The sequence below is a fragment of the Nelumbo lutea genome, chromosome 2 (genome assembly GCF_056320005.1).
Source record: "Nelumbo lutea isolate HS-2025 chromosome 2, American lotus-T2T, whole genome shotgun sequence".
Lineage (NCBI taxonomy): Eukaryota > Viridiplantae > Streptophyta > Magnoliopsida > Proteales > Nelumbonaceae > Nelumbo > Nelumbo lutea.
This window is the reverse complement of record NC_142685.1, coordinates 48,634,162-48,650,343: the sequence shown is the minus strand read 5'-3', so window position 1 is coordinate 48,650,343 and position 16,182 is coordinate 48,634,162. Positions and strand designations below refer to the sequence as shown.

Below are 16,182 nucleotides of genomic sequence, written 5' to 3'. Positions count from 1 at the left end.
AAATGACTCCTAATTCAATCCTAAATCCTTGCAGTCCTAACACCCCCCTCAAGTTGGAGCATGCAGGATGTGAATGCCCAACTTGCGGAGAATGTACTCAAATTCTCTGCGATCCAGTGCTTTTGTAAAAATGTCAGTCATCTGAACTGTAGTCGACACATTAGTAGGACGAATGCAACAATTTTGAATCTCATCATGAACAAAATGGCAATCAACTTCAATATGTTTCGTACGCTCATGAAACACTAGGTTTGCTGCAATATGCAAGGCTGCCTGACTATCACAATATAATCGCATTGGGTTCGAATGCGTCACTCCAAGGGCCAATAACAATCCCTTCAGCTATTTTAATTCACATGTGGTCGTGGCCGTAGACCGATACTTTACTTCCGCTGAAGAATGAGCCACAGTGTGTTGTTTATCAGTTTTCCAGAAAATCGGCGATTTTCCAAGTAGAATAAACCACCCAGAAAGGGAACGTCAGGACAAAGGACAGCTCGCCCAGTCTGAATCACACCATGCGTATAACTGTAAGTCACAATTTGAACGCAAGAGATTTCCTTGACCAGGATTTCCTTTCAAGTAGCGCACCACTCGCAATGCAGCCTCCCAATGTTTTTCTTGCGGTTTCTGCATGAATTGGGACAGAACGTTTGCACAATAAGACAACTCAGGACGAGTTGCTGAGAGATAAATCAGTCTGCCCACCAAGCGCCTGTATCACTCAGGATAAGATAACAGAGGCCCATCTGTCAAAGCCAGATTGTGATTCTGCTCCATAGGAAAATGAGCAGGTTTTGCACCAAGTAATCCAACTTCAGTGATAATATCTAGAGCATACTTTCGTTGAGACAGAAATATTTCTGTTGAGTTTCGAGCAACTTCAATGCCCATAAAATATTTCAATGGTCCCAAGTCTTTCATATGGAAGTAGTCACTCAAATATTTCTTGAAGACTTGAAATGCCATATGATTATTACTGACATGATAATGTTGTCCACATACACGAGGACAAGCACATGTACCCTGTCTCGGCGAAAGGTGAATAGGGAATAATCTGAATCTGATTGCTGAAACCCATATGTCTTCAAGGTTACGGTTAATTTAGCAAATCAACATCTCGGCGCTTGTTTCAAGCCATACAGGAATTTTCGCAACCGACACACCATACCTGGTTTATCTAACTGAAAGCCAGGAGGCATTCGCATGTAGACTTCCACATGAAGGTCATCGTGAAAGAATGCATTATGTACATCCATTTGATGAAGCTCCCAATTTCTACCTGCTGCGACTACAAGAAATGTGCGGACAGTAACCATTTTTGCAACTGGGGCAAAAGTTTTATTATAATCAATTCCCTCAACCTGCTTGTTCCCAAAGATCACGAGACGGGCTTTGTATCTTTCCACTGTCCCATCAGCATTGTACTTGATTCGATAAATACCCATTTGCATCCTATGGCTCATTTTTTGGATGGCAAAGGCTCTACGGTCCATGTCTGATTATTTTCAAGTGCCTGTGTTTCTTTCTGCATTGCATCCCTCCATTTTTCATCCTTTACAGCCTCATCAAAAGAAGTAGGTTCAACTCCTGTAGTAATAGCTGCCAAGAAAGCACGATGTCGATGAGAAAAATTGTTACAATTCACATAGTTATCTATGGGATAAGGACTACCTGTAGGATGTGATTGGCCGAGTGAGCTTGCAAAGGGACGTGGAGAGGGACTCAAGCACTGTGTGGTGTGAAGCACATAGTCTCTTAACCTTGTGGACTGCTGTTTCTGTCGATGCCCATGCCCTAAAAGAGAATTAGAGTGCTGCTGTTGCTCAACATTGCCACCCTCCCTAACGTCATGACTGTCTTCGCTTGCATTTTCTGTGGTGACGTTAGAAGAATGCATGGGTTCACTAATATTGGCATTTGGGTCTACGTGGGTTCCTTCTTCTACACTGACTCCTTCTTCTGCGAGTTCACCTCGCTGGTCAGTCTCCATCTCGCCATTTGCTTGTCCTGGTAAATAAGTGGACGGTACCAACTTCTCATCTGTCCCACCTATTCCACAATGAGATTGACCTTGTGCTTTGTTTGGTTGTTCATCCTCCTTGCGTGCATAAGGGAATTCATCCCCTAAGAAAATAACATCTCTTGATGCAAAGAACGTGCCAGACTCTAAATCATACAAGCTCTATCATTTCTTTCTAAAAGGATACCCAACAAAAACACACCGTCTGCTTCGACTGAAAAATTTATCCCCTCTGTGTCCAAGATTGTGCGCATATGCCAAGCAACCAAAAAATCGCACATTATCATAAGAAGGAGGTTGCCCAAATAAAACTTCATAGGGAGTTTTTCCCTTCAACAGAATTGACGGTGTTCGATTGATCAAATAACATGCGGTCAGTACACATTCCCCCCAAAATCAATAGGCATGTTAGTTTGAAAACGCAATGCTCGGGCAACATTGAGTATGTGCCGGTGTTTGCGTTCAACCCTCCCGTTATGTTGAGAGGTCCCGACATAAGTGGTTTGATGAATAATACCATGCTGAGCAAAATAACTAGCCAAGCAGACAAACTCAGTCCCATTATCAGTACGAACCACTTTGACAGGTTTGTTAAATTGCCTTTGAACCATAGCAAAAAAAATTCGAAGAACTTGTCCCACTTCTGTCTTATCAATCAGAAGATAAATCCAAACACCTCTAGAAAAATCATCTACTATTGTCAAGAAACAATGAACACCACAAGAAACTGCAGTTCTATAAGGACCCCATAAATCATAATGAATTAACTAAAAAATATCGGATGATTTGTTATTACTAGAAACAAATTCTTCTCGACATTGTTTAGTTCGGAAGCATACATCACAACCCTTAATACTGTCATCCTTATTATTTTTAGTACTAACAAAAGGTAGCAACTTAACAATTTTATGAGAAGGATGCCCTAACCTTTGATGCCAAATATCACATGTCTTGCTCTCTATAGTCTTCATTGCTCTTGCTGATGCAATGCTCTGGAAATAATAGAGTTCCTCTTGCTGCTCACCCGCTCCAATCAGCTTCCTCGTAGTTTGGTCCTGTATCACACATAATTTATTACTGAATTGAACAACACAATTCGACTCTTCAATCAATTGCGACATAGGAATTAGATTGCAGTTCAAACTAGGCACATATAAAACATTAGTAAGTTTAAGATGATCATCCATCACAACTATGCCTTCTTTCTCTGCAATTGTCGCTTTCCCATCTGGCAGCCCGACTGAGCATGGAATAATGTTCTTTAAGTCTCTCATCAACTCGAGACTTCCTGTCATATGATGAGAAGCCCCTGTGTCTATTATCCACTCTGACAATTTTCGCTTGCCACTTTGTTGAGTCCCCTCTCTGTGTGTTCAAAAGGTTGAGTAACATGTTCCACTGCTCACTACTTAGTCCATTTAATGCAGTCTTGACTGCATCGATTGATTTGCTTTGTGCAGAGACTTTGGCTGTATAGGCCTTGACTTGGACGCCATGACCTTTTCCTCTTGCCCCTGTTCCTTGTTTTCGTCCACCACGCCCACCGTGTTCTTTTTCTTTGTTTTCATCCATATCGACCACCGTGTCTGAAAACCCTAAATCGGCGGCATAATCGTCACAGAAAACTGGATCTCCCTGAAACCTGTCACAGAACTTCGACTTGCCGGAAACCCGTTAAAGATCTGGACGTTGGTGAGTCTTATTCGGAACTCCCTGAAGTGGCACCGATTTCGAAGCCGTGGAATCTGACACCGATCTTCCGACAGCCTCAATGCGCGATTCCTCAGGGACCGTCCTGATCGGTGGGCTTCTATTCAGGCCCTGGATGTGGTTACCACGATCGATCGACAGAACCGTGATGATTCTATTCACGTAGGCGCTATCGACAACGTTTCTTAGAGATCACTACCACCGGGACGCAACACGATCGATGCTGCCACAACGTTTCTATGAGATCTGGTACCGCTACCGAAACGCAACACGATCACTGCTGCCACAGCGTTTCTAAGAGATCGCTGCCACCGGAACACAACACAATCGCCGTTGCCGCTGGTAAGAGATCGCCGCCACCGATCTCCAGAGGTCATGGAACGTCTTATCTCTGTTCCACCTTCAAACCCACTTCCAAGAGAACGTTTTCTTCGACGGCACTGCTGCCGAACTCTCGTCCAAGCGTGCTGTCCTCTGCCACCGCTTCTACAACAGCGGCAACTGTTGCGTCATTTCTCTTAAAGCTAAAGCCGTTATTGTCGACGGCATCAGCCGCGTCGAAGAGGATGAAGAAGAGATTGACCAGAGTGCTGTCCTCACTGTTCTATGAGAGGAGATGTTGAAAGTAGAAAAACGACTTCCGCCATTGTATTGTCGATTCGTCGGTCAATTTTGGAGCGGCAGGGGATTGGAAGCAAGCAAATCATTGAAAATAATCGTCCACTTGCCGCGTAGTTGACGATGACCCGAAATCACAAGAATCGAATGGTTTCGGCAAGTTTTGAGCGAAAGACGAAAAGAAAGCCGAGCACGACAGAAGTCAAAATCGAAGACAAGGAAGAACTAGAAGAAGCCTGCAAGCGTGCCAGACTCTCGCTCCTGTTTCGTGGCTCTGATACATGTAAAAGCAGAGCTTTTCTGGTTTCTATTTTCTTGATTTTATTCACCGAGAATGGCAAAATATATACAGTCGAATCTCCTGCGATAAAATTATCGGAGACAGACTCCTGATTCAATTACAACAAAAGTACTCCTAATTCAATCCTAAATCCTTGCAATCCTAACAAAAAGAATTGTGTTGTGGGTTTTAAAAATGATAACTAAAATCAATAGATCCATATTTTAATTAGAACCTTCAAAGTAAGGAGACTTTGATCTACAGAAAGACAATATCCCTATGATGTGGGAAAGGTATGATACTGATTAATCAACACCCTCCCCTCGGATGAATTGAATTGTGATGAGCAGGTTGGCATTTTTATGATATTGTTCGATTGGTTATAAGTTTTTTAGATATGGGATCTGTATCATAGTTGGTTTTAGAAAATAAATGAGTGCCGAGTAAGTATATGGCCTAATTAAGAACATATAAAGGTTGCATCAACTAATATCAAAACACTTTGGGAGAGAAGAAAACATTGGCTGTCCGTATTCGATAGCCTATGTTGTCAAAAAGCTCTCCTTGCATAGCACATTAATTAATTCATATTGTTACACCAAAGTCTGTTTGAACTAATTAATGTGTCATACAGAGAGTGCCCTATTTGACAGTCCAAGCTGTCAATCTTGGACGGCCATATTGTTCCTGTGGGAGACATCACAGTTTCCGATTACAATGAGACTTCATTAGCCCTTATTTGTTTGGATCATTAATTATGAATAAATTGCCTAAACATATCAAAGAGGAAGTGCTATGGTATATCTGCAATTTGCTGCTGATGACATGGTTTAATTTTGTCTTAAATATAATAAGTTTCAAATAAGTGGGGCAAAAATAGAATATTCAATGTAAACTTAATAATGATAGGAGTGGAAATCAGGGTAGACTTGATATGAGGACAATGCTCCAAAAAAAGTAGAACAGTATGAACAGATAGGTTAAAATATATTATCAAACGGTTATGATAATGTATGGAATTGATTGCTAAGCAGCCAAAGAACGTGTCAAATAAATGAATGTAGCAAAACGTGTCAAAAACTAGAAATGGACTTATTAGAAGGCACCTAAAAGTAATTTTAAAATGATCAAGGAAAATAGATTAAGAGACCGTTTGGCAAGTTTTTTTTGAAAGATCTGACAGTAGTCAAAAGATGTAGTGGTTTTTGCATCAAGATCTAGACAGCCTGAAGACTGTTTGGTTATGGTGTGTCTTTCTATGTGAAGACAAGTTGATAAAACCAAAAAGCTCCATTTTGAAAATCGCCCAAAACGGGCTTTATTCATCTTTTTAGTGTGGTGTCTTTTGGTGGTTAGATCTTTTCTTAACCAAACGGGAAATGACAAAAAATGAGCTTCCGGGCTTTTAAAAAGTTAGCAGTCTGCATGAAAAGACATGCCAAATGGGGCTTAGCTAAGATGATTGATGCATATGTTGCACAAAAGACCATTAACAATATCATTAAGAAGTGATCTATCACAAATTGAAGGATCAAGAAGAACTAAAGCTTAGTTTGGAAGGAATACAAATACAAATATGTAGAATGCCAAATGATATTGTATTTTGTATTATTCTGTATGTATTTACAGTATGCATATTTGTATTTGTACTCCTTCCAAATTAAGCTCAAGGGACAAACCTAAAAATACATGGGTTGAACTAATGAAAAATGATTCTAACAGCTAATAACAAATGGATATGAAAGTTAGGATTCACATAACCAATCCTACGTAGCTGGAACAAGGCTTAGTTGAATTGAGTTCAAGAAAAGTAGTAGCAGTAGTTAGAAACGAATTGAATAACATAATCTTGTGATAAATATATAGTTCTTTTATAAAATATTAGTAGTATATACTACACAATATTTTGATTATTAATTTAATTTATTCGTGGTGCCCGATATTTAAATTAAATTTGAGTCACATCTACATATAAAGGATAAGATTCAATTCAAAAATGAATATTAACAAATCAATTTAGAAATAGGTATATCTCCCATTCGGCTTGATCCATTTGCACTCTTATAGTGATGTGGTAGTGATGTTCATTGTCGTTGCCCACAGGTAATTTATTAATGGTTTTGTGTCTATCAATTTCAATGGCATTTTCATCTTGTCACATCCTCCTCTTGGACTTTTAGCACTTTATCTTTGGAAATAAAAAGGGGATGGGAGCAATTATCATGACTTCCACCCTTTACTTGCTAAGATAATAGGGATAATCAAGAGGAATAGTAGTAAATAAGGAGTTTATACAATTCTTAGATTTCTTCTTCCTATGATTTTAAGTGGGACCTATTTTTACAAATATATGTCCTACTTTGTGTCAAGACATATCGTTTTCGTGTAAAAAAATCACATCTTAATTTTTAATGTTCGAGAAAAAAAAAATCATGCTTTTGTGAAGTTTGGATCTGGTGTAAATGTAACCTGCTCTTGGACTTTGTGAATTGAATTAGGGCTGTTAACGGACTCCAAACATTAAATACCTGATCCGACTTCTGATCCAGTTATTCAAACTTGGATGTTAAAACCTGGACCGATTATTAATAATTGGATCAGATGCGCATTTCATCCCATTTGAATCATAAAAAATTGTGTCCGATTATATTACATACTAGCGGAGACCGTGCATCAATCCCAAAGATTGAATGATTTTATTTAATATTAGTTAATTGATAAATTAATAATTAAAATTTGTTATTAATTAATTAAAAGTATTCCAAGTTATTGTTAATACTTATATTTTCATTTAATGTTGATTTACAGAAAATAATAATTGTTAATTTAATATGAATAAATATTTTTTAATAAATTTAGTTTTATTAATCACCTGTAGTAATTTTAATAACTGTTATTATTTTTAAATGAAATTTTGATTGACTTTAAATAAATAAAAGTAATTATAAAATCTAACATTTTTATTAATTTTTTTAAATAATTAACAATTATATAGGAATGACAACAGTGTGGGTTTGGGGTAGGGCACCTCATCCTTGTCCCCTCCTCGAAGTCAATACAATCTACCCCATCCCCACCTCGCTTCTAGTGTTAGGCAGGTTTAGGTCAAAACACCCACTTCTTGTTAGGGATGGGGAATCATCGAATTTCCTTGCCTCTTCCTTAATGTTGGGCGAGTTCAGGGCAAGACACCACTCTTCGTCAAGGATGGAGAACTCTTTAATTTCTCCTATCCCATCCCTAGTGTTGGGTGGGTTCAAGGCAAGGCACTCCCTCCCCGTCAACCCAATATTCAATTTGATGATAAAAAATGATCAAAAGGATACATTGAGTATCAACCATGGTAAATTTCTAAAAGTACACTAAGTTATCTTTAATTTTCAAAAATATAATTTTACAAAAAATTTGAAAAAAATATTATATTTGTGTAATTTTGAAAATTATTCAAATTTTATTTTTAAATTGTTATAAAATAATTTATTTTAGTTTTAAATGGTTTACTTATAGAATTACACTAATTTATCTTATATTTTCTAATATAAACTAATCAATAATTTCCTTTTCCCAATATTATAATAATTTATCTTAATAATTTTTGTAATCATTGGTTCTAATTACAGTTTTCCCTTTTCAATACTCATTTATATTTAATAACTTTCAATAATTTATAATGAAAATTTCATAATTTTCAATGGTTTTCCAAAATATATGAAATGTAATAAAATTTCCAAAATATTCCAATAATTTTCAATAATTATTTAATACATTTTAAATAAAATTTCAAAAATTTTATATCTTTTAATTTACAAAATGTTATTTTACAAAAATGTAGTTTTATGAAAATTTTTGAAAAATTCATTATTTATGGAGATTTATTTAAAACTATTAAATTGTTGTTAAATATTTATTTTATTTAGTTAGTTAATGAAAAATAAAACTAATTTATCTTTTATTTTCCAATATAAATTAGTTAATATTTTCATTTTCCAACATTATAATATTTTATTTCCCCATCCGCATTCGGTTATTAACTATAATAATAGCAATAACTAAACTTTTATACTTTTTGATAATTGATAAATATAATTCTCAATTTTATAGAAATTATTTAAAGAGTTTTCAATTTCTTTAAAATGTTGTTAATTGACATGAATATAAAAATGTTTACCCAAAATACTTTAAAAGGTCACGGTGAGTAAATTAATAACAATATTTATTAATATTTGGTAATTTACTAACCGTACTTATTAACTTTTGGTAATAATATTATTTAATATGAGTATTTTAAATGAGAGAGAGTGGATATAGATTTGGGGGATTTTAGGAATGGATTGGGAAGTGGAGTAACATGATACATTCATAATGTCTTAGAGGAGATATCTTAGGAGAGAGATTGTCGGAATATTTTTAGGTTGTTGGGTTGGGAATGGTGACATGGCTTAATGGGTGTGGTAGGAAAGGGAGAGGAGAGAGAGTCAAGGAGAATGCATAGTGGGGGTAATGGAGCAGAGAGAGGACATGAAAGACTAATAACCAATCAACTAATATCTAAAAAATTAATGTTAATCAATTAGGTGGTATTTATCAAAATTTAAGGGAGGATTTTGATTGGTAAAGTTCTTCCTATATCATGTATTTTTGGCATCATTGGTTTTTTCTTTTATAAAAATTTAAAAGTAATTATTTTTTATTTTTTCCTTATTTTAATGATAATAGAGTGGTGTTGGATTAAATCCAGAACCGATCAGCCAGATTTGAATTTTGGGATATCATTGGATCCGAATCTAGCTAATATGATATGATATTGTAACCTTGTTACACAATTGCATGGTAACAAGTTGTCCTTACTCATGTGACGGCTCCCATTGAGAATTAGGAGTTGGAGGAGGTAGTCTCCAGTTTGTTCACATTATTAGGGAGCTTGTATATGATCGAACTCTTCTTTTCTATGATTTTGAATATGATCTCTCTCTCTCTCTTCTCTCTCCTCTCCTAATCCTAACTCTAATATCCTTATCTCATTATCTTCTTGTTGTACTCTATCTAGAACTCTCAAAGAGTCCTGTTGTAATGATGTTTGCTAACTCTATATATACACAAGGGTCGGCATGCCATGGTCACCCATTCATCTTGAGTTTATTCTATAGTGCATTATTTCTTTAACTTGGTATAAAAGCTAAGACACCATGGCTTCCAATGGTGACACAGCTTCGGTCTAGAACTCGACACAAATCTCACAGTCCAATACCCCTCCATTTGGTGGCATGATTTCTTCAATTTCGACTACATCACACTATCTCCTGATCAAATTAATGGGAGAAAACTAACTGTTATGGAAAACACAACTACTTATGGTCTTCTATACTCATAGGGTCATGGGGATTGTCGACTAAACAATCAACTCTCCTCCAAGAGAAATCGCTGATCCGAATGATCCTAACAATAACATGCCGAATCTTGCCTTTGCCAAGTGGTTTCAGCAAGATCAACTTGTTCTCAGTTGGATTATTTCCACGCTTATCGAAGGAATTTTCTCTCAAGTGGTAGGCCTTCGGTCTTCTCATGAGGTATGGACTGCACTTGTGAAATATTTTTCTACACACTCCCATTCTTGTATGTTTAAGATGCGTAGAGAATTGCAAAGTCTTAAGAAGGGTACTCTCTCTATAATTGAATATATTAATTGAGCCAAATGTCTTTATGATACTTTATGTGCTAGTTGAACTAGGTCTAGAATATTAATTGGTCGTTTCCACTATGACCAATCGGTTTGATATGGATCAACTAGGCATCGATGATGTCTTAAGTATCTTACTTAGCCATGAAGCATGTTTGGAACAACATCATACCCAACCTCTGGATACCACACTAGTAGCTAACCACACTTCCTTCAAAGACAAGAGTTCGTCGCCCTAAAAACAGAACCAAACTTTTTCAAATAACTGAGGTAGAGGCGGCGGTCATGGCGGCGGTCATTTCAATGATAATGGAGGTAGAGGTCGTGGTCGTTCCACTATTATTTGTTAAGTGCAGCACTCCTGGACATGGAGCACTGAAATGCCGATGGTGGTATGATCTTAACTTTAACAATTTGTAAACTGAAGAATCTGCACCTACTGGTTATCATGGAGGCTTCTCTTCAAACTTTGATCCCACATGGTACCCCGACTTTGCTGCCACACACAATATGATGGTAGATGCTGAAAATCTACAAAATCAACCCGAATATGGTGGTCCGGGTCAGGTGAAGGTTGACAATGGAATAGGTTTGTCGATTGCCCACATTGGTTCTTCTACTCTCTCTCTCTCTCTCATAATTCTCATTTGTTTCACTTGAATGATTTGATGCATGTTCCCATTATTTCAAAAAAATTGTTATCTCTTAGCAAGTTTACTCATGATAATGATATATTTTATGAATTCCATTGCAACTATATTGTTTTGAAGGATTATACAGGGAGAACAATACTGCGAGGACCAAGTAGAGACGGGCTTTACTACTTCTCGGGTAGTCTCAGCATCAAGAACACTTCTCCAATTGCTTTTTTTGGTGAATGTACTGCAGTAAATGGTTGGCATCAACGGTTGGGTCATCCTATTCTTCACGTGGTGAGGGAATTGATATCCAAATTTGGACTACCATTCTCTGCCAGCAATGTTTCTTCTGTTTGTGAGGCATGCCAGTTAGGTAAAAGTCATAGGTTGCATCTTTCCTCTTCCAATAATGAGTCTAGCAGTCCCTTAGAGTTAATCTATTCAGATGTTTGGGGTCCTGCCTTGATTCAATCAAATAATGGTTACATATATAATGTAATTTTCATTAATGATTATAGTAAACTTACATGGTTGCTGTTGATGCTTGCAATCTGACCGGGGAGGAGAGTATCGATGCATTTTGACCTTTCTAGCTGATCATGGCATCACTCACCAGCTTGCTTGCCCTCACACTCATGAACAGAACGATGCTGCTGAATGGAAGCACTACCACATCATCGAGTCTACCCTCTCTCTACTAGCTTCCTCAAATCTCCCGTATTCCTTCTGGGATGATGCTGCCTCCACTGTTGTCTACTTAATTAATCAACTTCCTACATCATTGTTATGAGGTACTTTTCCCTTTGCCACTCTCTTTGGCAAGGCACTGAGTATAATCTTCTTCGCACCTTTGGTTGTTCCTACTATCCTCTTCTCCGGTTGTACAATTGCAACAAATTCTCTTATAGATCTCTTTGGCGCATATTCACCGGCTACAATGACTTCAACAAAGGATACAAATGCTTGCATCATTCTTCTGGTTGATTGTATATTTCTCATCATGTTGTGTTCGATGAGAACTCCTTCTCTAGCATATCTTCTTCCCCTCCGATTGCTCCCACTGATTGTACCGGTGTGACTATTCATCTGTCGCCGACCTCATCTCTGCTAGTATCTCGACTAGTTGATCCACTGTCTTTGTCACCATCACCAGCTCCTTCTTCTTCTCCTTTGTCGGCTACTTCGACCTCATTGACTTCTCCTCCTCCACCTCATGGCACTTGTTCAATACAAGACTTACTTGATGCCACGCCACCTATTCTAGCACCAGTTCCCCATCAACACAATGTGATTACTCAATCTTAGACCAGCTCACTTCCATAACGGTCCAATAATGTGTTTCAATACCCTATTTTGAGAGCAATCTTAGTCACACTTCCAAATACTGCTACTAAACCTTCCTACTTCTCTAAGGAATATAAGGATCCCTCTTGGCATGGAGTTGTTTAATGAATTCAATGCCCTTGTAGATAACAACAATTGGACGCTCGTCCCATACCAATCAAACATGAATGTCATCGGCATCAAATGGGTTTACAAAGTAAAATGGCAGGTTGATGGTTCTGTTGATTGCTACAAAGCTTGTCTCATTGCATAAGGGTTCAACCAAGTTCCGGATGCTGATTTCACTAACACTTTTAGTTTAGTGATTAAATCGGTCACCATTCACACCATTCTTGCTCTTGCCATTGCTCTTGGTTGGCCCCTTTGGCATTTGGACTTTGATAATGCCTTCCTAAACAACTATGTACCAGAGGAGATCTATGTTTGTCAACCTAAGGGTTTCGTGGGTCCGACTTCTCCCTCTTATGTTTTCAAACTCAACAAAGCTCTTTATGGTCTTCAGAAGGCCCCACGTGTGTGGTACTCTCGCCTTAACACTCGTCTTCCACAGCTTGGTTTCCGTATGTTAGCAGCCAACCCCTCCTTGTTTATTTACCACAAGGGTTTAGTCATTCTATACATGTTGGTCTATGTCGATGGCATCCTTCTCACTGGCTCCTCGTCTTCTGCTCTTGAGGATTTTGTTGCCACACTTGGCCGTACCTTCTCTTTAAATGATCTTGGTCTAGCTCAGTACTTTCTTGGCATGGAGATTGAACCACAACCCCATGGCATCGTTCTTACTCAACGATGGTACATTTTGGATCTCTTGCACCGCGCCAACTTGGCTGAAGCTAAACCTCTCACTTCTCCTATGGCTGTTACTACTAAGCTTTCCAAGTTTAGTGGTGATCTTCTTTCAGATCCTTCTGAGTATTGGAGCATTGTTGGTGCTCTTTAGTATGTTACCATTACGATGCCTGATATTTTCTTCTCTATGAACAAAGTGTATCAGTTTCTTCATTCTCCAACAATAGAACACTGGACTGCTGTTAAGCGGAAACTTTGGTAACTTAAACATATTGTTTATCATGGTTTGCATTTTTACTCCAGACCGGCTCTGCTTACTCTTCGAGCTTTCTTCAGTGCTGATTGGGCTAGCTACCCTAATGACCGATGCTCTACTGGAGGTTATCTCATTTATTTGGGTTGGAATATAAGGAGTTCTAAGAAGCAAGCCACCATTGCCCAATCTAGTAGAATCTGGATTTTGAGCTTGTGCAAATGCTGCTACCAAGCTTCTTTGGGTATGTTCCTTGTTACATGATCTAAAATAACCTCTTGCACATATTCCTGTGATTTGGTGTGACAACATTGGCGCCACGTATCTTGCTACGAACCTAGTATTCCATGCTCGTACTAAACATATTGAAGTTGATTTTCACTTTTTGTAAGATCTTGTTCTCAAGTGATCTCTTTCTATTCAGTTTATTTCCTTGGTTGATCAAGTGGTGGATTTGCTCACTAAAGCACTTAGTGGAGCTCAATTTACTTCTTTTTGGTCCAAGCTTCATGTCCTTCCTAGACATTTCACTTGAGGGGGCGTATTAGGGAGTTCGCATCTGATTGAACTCTTTTTTTCTATGAGTTTGAATCTGATTTGTTTCTCTCCTCTCTTAATCCTAACTTTAATATTCTTATCTCATTATCTTCTTGTTGTACTCTATCTAGAACTCTCAAAGAGTCCTATTGTAATCATGTTTGCTAACTCTATAAATACATAAGTTGTTGGCCTTCCATGGTCACCCATTCATCTTGAGTTTATTATATAGTGCATTATTTCTTTAACTTACATGATTTATCAATGCTCCTACTTGCATGGTCACCCAACCCATCAATTAATGGTTGGGTTGGGCGGGTTTGTGGATTGGGTTGAAAAACTACCACTCCTACTTGCAGCTATCAGCTATGAATGAGCATGTGTAGGCTGCATGGAGGTTGTGAAGTATTCTCCAACAAGAGTTTAATAAGAGTTTGAGCATCACTTTCTATAATAGCAGCTGAAATTCCCAGAGACTGGGTAAATTGAAGTGACTGAAGAAGAGTCATTGTTTCAGTAACTAAAGCTGAGTTGAGTGGAAGAGGGATTGCACAAGCATAGGTAAGACCACCTTGGTCATCATGGATGATACAACTAGCTCTAGTTCTAGTAAGGAAGGTATGATGCAGTATGGGATTTAGACCAACTGAATAAACATTTACAAAGTTGCTTTCAAAGACCCATCTTAGTACATATAGGGAGAGGATGGTGCACCACAGAATGAAGCTAATACGTTCTATGCAAGTTGGGACTATTCCAAGACACATAAGAAGCAGAGATGACACCACCAACCCAACTTAGTAAATATTTACCGATAAAGCATCATCACAAAATTTCTATCATAGTTCGTTTTTACCAAGTTGGCGCTATCACGAAGTTTCTATCTTAGTTCATTTTTATGAAGTTAGTATTATAGCGAGATTTCAAATTTATATTCAATTAGGGCTTTCCTTTTGAAGGGTTTTAGTAAGATTCTATTTTGGAGTGTTTTCTTAGATTAGGATTACTCAATTAAGACTTTCTTTTTGAGGAGTTTTAGTAGGATTCTATTATGGAGTGTTTTCTGATTAGGAATAGGAGCCATAAGGATGTATGCCTATATAAAGAGTAGCTAGAGGAAGGCTAAGATAGTTTTTGATATTGAAATTTCTCTTAATTATTCAGTGAAGAATTCTTCTTCCTGGTAGTTCGACTTATTCTCTTTTCTTTGAAGCTTTTCTCAATGTGTTTCATTTTCGTACTGCACCAATTGGTATCAGAGCTCATGTTTGTTCCTTCTTCGGATTATGGCTCCTAAGAAGAAACAAATAATTCACATCATGGAGCAAAAACCCAACAACAAAATAAGGAGAGATAGCGGAGCTAAGAAGACAAGTCGAGGCACTTGCTCAAGAGTTGAAATCGCTAAGATGGGACAACGACTCCAATACAAGTGTTTCCTCTTGTCCATTTTCATCATCAAGGTAAGCATCCAAGTTGTTTGTAGTTGTGGGCGGTGACAAAAAACAATGGGAAATGGGTGTCAATATTGAGATCCCAAAGTTTCATGGAGGTTTCTCCACTTGGCATGAAACCAAACTGGTTGTAGTTGCAATAGGTAAACAGAAGCGATGGGAAGCAGATCTCAAGTTTGAATTCCCGAAGTTTGATGGAGGCATATCCTCAAATGAATTCATGATCTGGAGTTCCACGGAGGAGTTATCAGTTTCAGAGTCAGAGGGTAAAATCAAATCTTATGACTTTGTTGATTGCTTTAATATTGTTGAGAATTTTTAGGAAAAGCTTGTGGCCATTCTCCTTAACAACATCTATTGAAGAACAACATGTTGATTGGAACAAACCTCCAATCTATGATGAAGAACCTGTTGCTCAAGAAAAATATGTTATCCTTCATCATGATTTTCAAGAAGATGGAAACAATATTTATCATTCTAGAGGCTTTGATAGCATTGTCTTCATACAAGTCTATGAGGATCCACATTGGCAATCATTTTTGCAAAGTTTAGAATTGTCAATAAAGGGAGAACTAAATTATTTGAAGGTCAACAACTATGTTTCAAAAGTTAAGAGATGTAATGAGGACATTCCAATTTGTATTGTAGGGTTACACCACCAGTTGTCTCTTAGAAAGTTGGAAACAGATAAGCACAAACAATGCACAATACACAATGTTGGAGGACTCTCACATGGTAGTATGAATTCGAGGACGTATTCTCTCTAACCCGAGGATGATGATGCAGTACAGGATTCAGACCAACTGAATAAACATTTACAAAGTTGGTTTTCAGAAACCCATTTTAGTACATATAGGAA

At 37.6% G+C, this 16,182-nt stretch overlaps 1 protein-coding gene and 1 long non-coding RNA gene across 2 annotated transcripts; both read right to left on the bottom strand.

Annotated features, from left to right (window-relative positions):
* Positions 1-918: 918 nt before the first annotated feature.
* On the bottom strand, positions 919-2,174 carry LOC148870499 (uncharacterized). The gene is made up of 2 exons (XM_088968447.1): positions 1,675-2,174; positions 919-1,602 (listed from the first exon to the last, which is right to left on the bottom strand). Exons 1-2 carry the CDS (start codon positions 1,991-1,993, stop codon positions 1,463-1,465), a joined length of 459 nt encoding a protein of 152 aa, XP_088824573.1. The 5' UTR covers positions 1,994-2,174; the 3' UTR covers positions 919-1,462.
* Positions 2,175-2,786: 612 nt separating this feature from the next.
* On the bottom strand, positions 2,787-5,106 carry LOC148870498 (uncharacterized). The gene is made up of 2 exons (XR_016106918.1): positions 3,222-5,106; positions 2,787-3,078 (listed from the first exon to the last, which is right to left on the bottom strand). It is a non-coding gene; the product is annotated as an uncharacterized LOC148870498 (long non-coding RNA).
* Between the last annotated feature and the right edge of the window lie 11,076 nt (positions 5,107-16,182).